The sequence below is a fragment of the Coffea arabica genome, chromosome 2e (genome assembly GCF_036785885.1).
Source record: "Coffea arabica cultivar ET-39 chromosome 2e, Coffea Arabica ET-39 HiFi, whole genome shotgun sequence".
Lineage (NCBI taxonomy): Eukaryota > Viridiplantae > Streptophyta > Magnoliopsida > Gentianales > Rubiaceae > Coffea > Coffea arabica.
Window position 1 is genome coordinate 73123507 of NC_092313.1, and position 8654 is coordinate 73132160.

At 36.6% G+C, this 8654-nt stretch overlaps 1 protein-coding gene across 6 annotated transcripts; it reads left to right on the plus strand.

Annotated features, from left to right (window-relative positions):
• Positions 1 to 780: 780 nt before the first annotated feature.
• LOC113733041 (transcription factor PIF3) lies at positions 781 to 7824 on the plus strand. 6 transcript variants are annotated; one of them, XM_027259164.2, is made up of 9 exons: positions 781 to 1049; positions 1615 to 1771; positions 1938 to 3108; positions 3200 to 3304; positions 3388 to 3453; positions 4007 to 4072; positions 4630 to 5139; positions 7067 to 7313; positions 7489 to 7824. In XM_027259164.2, exons 2-9 carry the CDS (start codon positions 1683 to 1685, stop codon positions 7512 to 7514), a joined length of 2280 nt encoding a protein of 759 aa, XP_027114965.1. In that variant the 5' UTR covers positions 781 to 1049; positions 1615 to 1682; the 3' UTR covers positions 7515 to 7824. The 6 variants fall into 6 exon arrangements, with proteins under 6 accessions (XP_027114965.1, XP_027114966.1, XP_027114967.1 ...); XM_027259165.2 differs by having other exon boundaries at positions 7184 to 7313; positions 7399 to 7824; XM_027259166.2 differs by having other exon boundaries at positions 7184 to 7313.
• Positions 7825 to 8654: the final 830 nt, after the last annotated feature.

Genomic DNA, 8654 nt, shown 5'->3' on the forward strand with positions numbered 1-8654 from the left:
AACTTATGAATGATATCCACGTCCTTAGTTGAGAATTATAAGGCGTGTGACGGATATTGAAAGGTCAAAAAAATCAAAATTTACGAGATTGCTATTAAATTTAGGAAGCAATTTAGTTGGAGATTCCACAAGAGCTATGAGAGTTGAGTAGGTAACAAAATCAAATTTAAGAAATGCAACCAGGCACAAGTTCAAAGAGTTGTGAGCTTAACCAAGTTGGGAGGTGATTAGTTTTGAGATTATCAAGACATAGCCAATAACAAAGCCAAAAAAAAAAAAGGAAAAAAACTTGATAAGGACCTTTTAACAACGGTTGAGTTTTCAAGGTGCTTTTACTAACTATGGTTAAAAAATGACCAATTGTTCATTGTTTTGTAGAGCAGGAAAAATATAGAAAAGGCCAAGCCTTGAGCTGTTTCTTCATTCGTACTGTTACTGTTAGTCTGTTTCTACTCTTTACTTGCATTTTTGTGTTGCTTCTTCCTTCGGCCAGCGTCAAAATACCCATGCCTTTCGCCGACTTCTACGAGCCCTCTGAATCCTCTGTTTCTCTTTCTGTATCAATCTCCGCTTAATGTAGTATATAACATATTATTTTAGGCTTTGTTTGGATTGCCAGTTTTCGTCGAAAAATTACATCATTTTCCGTGATCACATTTCCCTATCATCTTTTTCCCTCACATACATCAAATCGCTACAGTAATTTTTCCATGAAAAATAACGGAAAATACAATCCAAACACAACCTTAGTATTCAGCAAGTACGTTTCTTTTGTCCTTGGAGCTCAAAACCAAGTGGGGCGTGTAAAGACTGTACTTTTTGGGAAGCTATTTGAAGGCATGTGGATTACAAAATATTGGTGGGTTCAAGAGAATTATCACAGCTCATTAGTGGATGTGATAATCTTTCGAGATTTTTAAGACTTTGTTTAATAATAAAGTTGAAATCTCGTTAATGATTTTGATTGGACTAATGGGTTCTGAAAATCCTCCCCTTCTTGGAGATTGGTGAGGTGAGTGAGGCTTGGACTTGGAGTTCATTTTTAAGAGGTGGGTTTTTTCTTCTTTCTTCTTTTTTCTTTAAGATTAGTGCTACTTGGTTCCCTTTAACTGATAAAGAATTGAGGGTTGTTAATTAATTTAGCAATCTCGTGTGGTTTTATCTTCTAATGATTGAGTTTCAATTAAAAGATTGAATTTTTTATGGTAAAGAAGCTCAAATAGTTGGTTATCAAGTAGCTTATGCTTCCATTAAAGAATTGGTTTGACTGGTTAATATATTTTTAATGCTGTTTCTGGATTTTTATGTACTTTTATTGATCGAGACATTAGTATAAACCACATGTAATTTATGTAAGCTTGTGATTTTTTCTGGTGTATTAAGCACTCGTATCTGTATCTTGTATATTGGATTTATCTGCTTATATGCAACTAAAATTGTCTTGTAGTAGTGGGGTAACGTCATTTGTTGATGTCGTGCTATTTGGATTTATGTGTTCCATTTTAATGTCGGTTGAACTTTGCTGAAGTGCTTTATGTTCACACTTTTTGTGTTTCAAAAGGGGTTCTTTTGTTCTGGGGATTTTAGTTCTCTGACAAGATCAAGGGTGTGCAGGTGTTCCAGTTTGTCCAAGTTAATGAATTTCTTGCATTTCTGAGTGGGAGTTGTGTTGTTTTTTCACCATGCCCCTCTCTGAGTTCCTGAGAATGGCCAGAGGAAAGCTTGAATCTGCCCAACCGAAAACTGCATCTTCTACCGATCTATCTCCAGCGTAAGCAGACTTTCATTTTATTTAGGAAAATGATCCACTATTACATCTTATTGTTTTTATTTCTAGGTTGCATACTTTTGTGTTTGAAACAAATTGATGATTTCTTTCCCTTTTTTCTGTGTATTGTTTGTTACATGTTGTATGATATTGGTGTATATGGTTGCAGAACTGAAAATGATCTTGTTGAGCTACTGTGGGAAAATGGTCAGATTTTGATGCAGGGTCAGTCTAACAGGGTTAAGAAGAGCCCTAATTTGAATGATTTTCCATCACAGGAGCCTGGAATTCGAGATAGGTTCACTGGAAATGTCAGCACTTCAAAAGTTGGGAAGTTTATTGAGATTGGGTCTACCTTGAATGATGCTATGCCATCAGTGCGATCAGGAGAGACTTATTTGAATCAAGAAGATGAGATGGGGCCGTGGTTGAATTATCCTGTAGATGATGGTTTTAGATCAGATTTTTGCTCTGAAATCTTACCAGAAATATCTGGTGTAACTGGTAATGAGACATCCGCCCTTAACAGCTTCGGATTAGTGGTCAAGGGAAGCTGCAATCAAATGCCCCAGCATTCGTATGCAGTTCCGGTGCATAATGGTTTAGATATAGAGGCAAGGAATGCATCAAAGGTTTCTTCTTCAAGGACGGGTTTGTTGAGTCCATACTCATCGCAGCAATGCCAATTATCTGTTGCACCTGCAGGATCGGGAGTTTCAAGTGTAGTTATGAATACCACAAGCAACAATCCAGTTACATTTTTTGGAGATACAGGTCAAGGTCAAGCTTCCCCAGGTGGTTTGGTTAGCATGAAGATGCAGAATCAAAAAGTGGGGGCATCCAATTTTTTGAATTTTACCCATTTTTCAAGACCAGCTGCTCTTGTTAGAGCTAATCTTGAGAAAACTGATGGCGTAGCTGCTTCCTGTTCATCAGGTATTGAAAAGGTCTCTGCGGTGAGTAGTAGTAGTCCTGTCAAATCTACACATAAGCCATCTAGTAACTCCCAGAAGGATATTTGCGTCCATAACCAACCTAAATTGGTCTCGACCAAGGTAGATTCCAGACCATCAGTTGATAAGCCACCTGAGGAGTCATGCAGTGCTCATCGACCTGATAATTTGCACTGGGATGATTCAATTAAGAATGATAAGTCCTCGAGCCCGATAATTGGTTCTAGCATCACTAAAGAAGTGAAAGACAGTGAGAATCCTGTTGAACCTGTTGTTGCTGCTTCCTCTGTGTGCTCTGCAAATAGTGGCGAGGGAGCTTCAAACGATCAGATGCATACACTGAAGAGAAAACATTGTGATAACGAGGAGTCTGAATCACGAAGTGAAGTAAGACATAACACTGACCAACCAATTTGTAAACGCTTACTGATTTACTCCCTAGTGATAGGTATAGTGAAATTAAACACCTGACATGCAGGAAATTGAAGAAGAATCTGTGGGTATAAAAAAAGTAGCTCATGCAAGGGGTGTTTCTGGTTCAAAGAGAAGCCGAGCTGCGGAAGTGCATAATCTGTCTGAGAGGGTGAGGAAAACAAATTTCTGACAATAATGACTTCATGTTGGTGTGTCTCACTTATTGATCCCTTTATTGATAATTGCAAACAGAGACGAAGAGATAGGATTAATGAGAAGATGCGTGCATTGCAAGAACTTATACCCAACTGCAATAAGGTAATTATAGATATAAACTCTTGCTTATATGCTCACTATCTGTCTGATGCTGCTAACAGCTCAGTACATAATCACTTGCAGATAAGAACCAACAGAGATAAATTTTGATTCAATGTGTAAAGAGAACTGTATTCTTATTTTAAAAAACTTTGTGTGCATCTGTAATGTGTATACCTCTTTTTGAAAATATATATATGTATGGAGTATATGATGATATATGAATAAGATCTACATTACCCAACATTCTGTCCTATGACTCGAAGTATGTCGTCAAGAAATGTTTTTACTTGATTTAGCATACTGTGTATACTTCGCATCTATAAAAAAATAGAAGCTTTAATGTGAGCCTTAGTATATTATGAGCTCACTTAATGCTTTTCTGATTGCAAGATGTTAGTTTCCTTTTCCAGTCTCACCATGTTGCTATTGAACCGAAACTGGTTTGCAAATCTTAGTGATTTAGATTAGAACTCCAAGTTTCAATTAAATAAGAATTTTCTGTTCTTTGTTTCTTGTGTATAATTTTTTTGGGATGCCTATCTTCATTTTCTAGGCTGACAAAGCTTCGATGCTTGATGAAGCCATTGAGTACTTAAAGACTCTTCAACTTCAAGTACAGGTAAGGTGAAATAGGGTCCTTTATGACTTTATTTCTACTATTATTTCGGTGGTTTATTTTCTGTTGTGTTCTACATTTATCCCTCCGGCATAGAAGTCTAAAGTGTATAATAGACCTTGCATAACTAAAAATTGCTGTTGCTAGTTTATTCTAATTGTCTATGTTTCTAGGCTAGCTTATTTATTTCACTTTATTTTCTTGGAGAAGTTTTGTGTGGGAGAAGGCTAAAGGAAGCTGCATGATGAAATTGAAGATACACCTGGTTGGTCCTACCGTGTATGGGTTCATGAAAGGATATATAGGTGCTAAACCTTTGGAACTATATGCACAAGCTGGCTCTTTTTCTTTTTGTTTTCCTTCCCGAAAAAGTACTTTTTAGTGTTATTCCGGGTGGCATTGATGCAAGGAGTCATGTCCATACAAAGGCTAAACTCTATGAAACCTGGCCGTTTCAGTGGTGAAGATGCTGGATGAATTGTTTTGTTGTTTCTTCTTTTTGAATTTCTAATAATGTCCTTGAAATAATTATAGTGCTTGCTTTTCTCTTCTTTATCCAGGTGATGTCAATGGGAGCTGGATTGTGCATGCCTCCAATGATGTTTCCAACCGGATTACAACACATGCACGCTGCTCATGTGCCACATTTTCCTCCCATGGCTGGTGGAATGGGCATGGGAATGGGTTATGGGATGGGAATGCTAGACTTGAATTCTGGATCTCCACGATTTCCGATATTTCCTCTACCGCCCATGCAAGGAGCACATTTCCCTTCTCCAACTATTTCTGGATCTTCTGGTTTCCAAGGCTTAGCTGGATCAAACCTTCAGGTGTTTGGGCATCCTGGTCAAGGAGTTCCTATGTCAATCCCAAGGGCTCCCTTAGTTCCTTTGGTGGGGCAAGCTCCCATAAGTTCAGCTGTGGGTGTGGATACCTCAAGAATGGGAATTCATGTTGAAGCTTCAAATGCATCTCCAACTTTAAATTCTGTTGTTGAAGTGCAGAATAAAAATTCACAGCTAAATCATAAAACTGATACTGGCAGCTCAATAAGCCAGACATCTAGTCAGGTTTGTGGTTTATGCATGAGTTAGCTTATTGCACTCGTAATCAAAGGAGAGATTCTTTCTTATAAATTTGCCTCACCAATCCGTGTAGTAACTGCAGCTTCAAAGTCTTTGAGCAAAGATAGCAATTTACTGCTTTCGCTCTCATTGCTTTCCTTGCAAGTTCTTTTCCTTTTTCTTTCCTGGTGAATTTACATTTTGCTAGGTAGTTGTGGGGGATTTATTTATCAATATTTATGATTTCATTAGACTAATACTCCACCTCCTATTGCTATAATCATTCTTTTGTTTTTGGGATTTCCCATTAGAGGTGGTATCCTTGTTTTCAACATAGATTTCATTTGAAGGAGAACAAGTGTTGTTCCTTTTACATTCTTGTGGTGAAATATAACCTCAATTCCTCTTTGAAAAGTATGGAATCATTTCAGAACTTGCCTCGTTGACTAAATGGGCCAACCTGTTAATGCCTTGTCTGAATTCTAGATGCATTTCTTAGGAGCTAAAACAAGTCAGACATAGAGCTAGTAGCTCTTCTCTAGAGGCAATAATGGAAAGTTTGCTGTGTATGTTGGTACAACTTTGCTGCTCATAAAGAGTTGAAATCACAGATTGACTCTAACTACAGGGTGAGGCGGAAGTAATTGGGTGCAGATCAATTGTTATCGTTCCTCTGTACTCTGTTTTCTTTAGTGCCCTTTTTAATTACTGTCCTGCCTTCTCATATGTGCGAGTTACAATTTTTCTTTGATTAAATTTCATCCAGCCGATTGGTAGGGTAAATGTTGATCTCTGAGTTCAGACTTTGAAGTCATTGCCCAAGTTTATACTTGGTTATAAGCTATGGAGCTACATTTGCAACTTCTGGTTTCATGCTGTCTGTTGCACTTGAATATGAGAAGATAATCTCAGTCAGATGGTATCCAGCTTTTAGTTCATTATACCAGATTTAAGGCAAGAATAGCATATTATCCAAGAATATTCTGGTTATTGTTGGTTGGTTCCTGTAAATCTCCGATAATCCTTAAAGACTGAGAATTACTTTTCCAAAATTAAAAATTTTTTTGACTAATAAACAATTCTAGTCAAGCACATCAAGGGGGAAAAGATGAACGCTGGTGGTTATTCTTAGTTTGATGTACTGTGACAAGCTGGGCATCTAAGATCAATATGGAAGACAAGCTTATGTGTTTCATTTTTTGTTCTTCTGTGCCCTTGAGAGAGGAAAGAGGTAGTCTGGTTTTGGGACACTTGACCGTAGACCTGAATCTGATGACTTGGTTCTTGTCAATAATGTGATTGAAAACTTGTATTTAGCTTGATATTTGCAATATGATTTCTTTCTTTGTCCTTGGCAAGACATCTGATGTATCTATCATGTGTGGTTTTTCTATTCCTTTTATCTGGTCATTAAGTATCAATTAGATATAACGAAGGGTAGACTTCAGGAAGTTATATTCTTTTTGCTCTTATAAATTATGAAGGACTGAATCTTGATATACCTCAGAACAAGATTGCATTTTGATGTGTACATGATTGTTTGCTTCCTCATCAAGCAGAAATGTAGATCCATCTAGCTTTATGCTATTATTAGAGGAATGGGTGAGATTTTGTCCGCTTGATAGTTGCAGAGTATAACTAGGACGACAATTCCCGATCCATGTATTCATCGATTTCTAGATTTCTTTTCTATTCCCCCCTTTTGTCCTTCGTAAATTTATTTGTTTGTGCTTGATTTTCTTCTTTCTTTTTTCTTGGCAATTTCAGAGGCAAACTTCATACTTCTTGTTAATTTCTTTTCGAAGCAAAACCGATCTTTTCATTTTTCAAATAAATATTCACTCTTAACTCTCATTCATTCCTTCTGCTTTGTTCTTCCTTGTCTCTTTCAGTCAGAACTTCTGATTTGAGTTTTTTTTTTTTTCCAAAAAAGAAAAAAAAGGGTTCAAGTTCTATGTTTGTTCAGAATCTGGATAGACTGTTGATCAGCTTTCTAGCTGATTTGATTAGCATCCGTTGCGCCTATTCATCAACTCTCTTATCTCGTCAGCTGCAGGCAACAAATAAGGAATTTGATCAGTCTGCCATGACTTCAAAGGATGATCAGGCACCTGATGTTTGTGCTGCGGCCTCCATTAACATGGCGAGTACAACTGATCTCGTATGTGACAAAGAAAAAGGTGAGTATATCATTTTCTTATGACTTAACAACTGGTATTCTGGATACAGATGCCCCCCTGCCTCTCATCTCTTTCTTTCCTCCAGATGTTTACGCGACAAGTCATGTCTGTGAACTGAAGTTCTTCGCTAAAATCATTGGATAGTGAGGCTAAAAACACCCCGTTTCATGTGCAGGGAGTAATGGGATGTGCAAGGGGTGATTAACAGTGATGACTAAGGTTCCAGCAGCCACATGGAATTCTTCCAGTTAGTGCCATTTCTGTCCTGAGAAAGAGTCATCGGTGACTTATATGAAGACGAGGGTTTTGCCGAGTTGTAGACACCAAAGAATCGTTTTACGTTATTGACTTGTCTGATTTTTAATATTAGGACTGTATATTACAAGCTGCACAGGTTTTTGTTTTGAAGAGAACTTTTTGCTTCATATGTACACTTTTTTTTAACGTAAACTCTGCTGCAAGAGCAGCTGGTTTTGATCTTGAGAAATGCAATGAAAATGGTTATTGGACATGTTACCCGTACATTCCCAAAAAAAAAGAAAAAAAGAAAGAAGTTCGCCAAAAATTTATGAGAGATAAACTTCAAAAAATTCAATATATATGTAGAGGCAATTTACAAACACACATACAAATATGCATTGTAGGAGAAGAATGATACCAACAATAATATAATAATTACTCACCATAATAATAAAGCTATCAAATATCTCTCTTTTCGACTGACAGCAATAATAAAATTTCCTATTTATAGATTAGATGACTTGGTAAATAAATTTTACAATCATAAGAAATTTTCTAGAAGTAAAACACTGATTTCCTAATAATAAAACTATCATAATTTGATTCAGATAGAATTGCTAAAATTTTAACTTAATTAAAATACTGCTAAATAATAATACGAAAATTTCTACTTTTGAGCGATGATTTAATATGCTAACATTACCAATTTTTGTCGAATCAAGCTTTATTGTTGTCTGTACATTTCAACGCTAAATGTGCGTTTCAGAAATTTTCACTCTGTGTAACTTTTGAGCATAAATTACAGATCCAAAATGTTTTAGTCAAGTTCTTACTAGCCGACCAGGGGCAATGCATTTTGCACACCGTGTAATTCTGTTTACACATGGTGTAACTTACTTTTCACAACGTATAATTTAAAAATAAAGTTTTATGAGTCCCATACATGTTGTTAAAAAATGAGATATAATATGAAATTTGAACCGTATAATTTTTTTTGACCAAATCTTGATCGTGAATTGTGAGGATGCAACCGTTCCTGCCCCTCTTCCGCCCATCACCCAAAGTATCAATCAACGAGTACTTTCTACTACAATTTTTTTT

Bases quoted from the DNA above. Each gene is read 5' to 3' on its own strand.
- LOC113733041 (XM_027259163.2), top strand. From the start codon at position 1,683: ATGCCCCTCTCTGAGTTCCTGAGAATGGCCAGAGGAAAGCTTGAATCT. The intron at 3,109-3,199 runs GTAAGACATAAC...CCTGACATGCAG, and splicing joins AGTCTGAATCACGAAGTGAA to GAAATTGAAGAAGAATCTGT. The intron at 4,073-4,629 runs GTAAGGTGAAAT...TTCTTTATCCAG, and splicing joins CTCTTCAACTTCAAGTACAG to GTGATGTCAATGGGAGCTGG.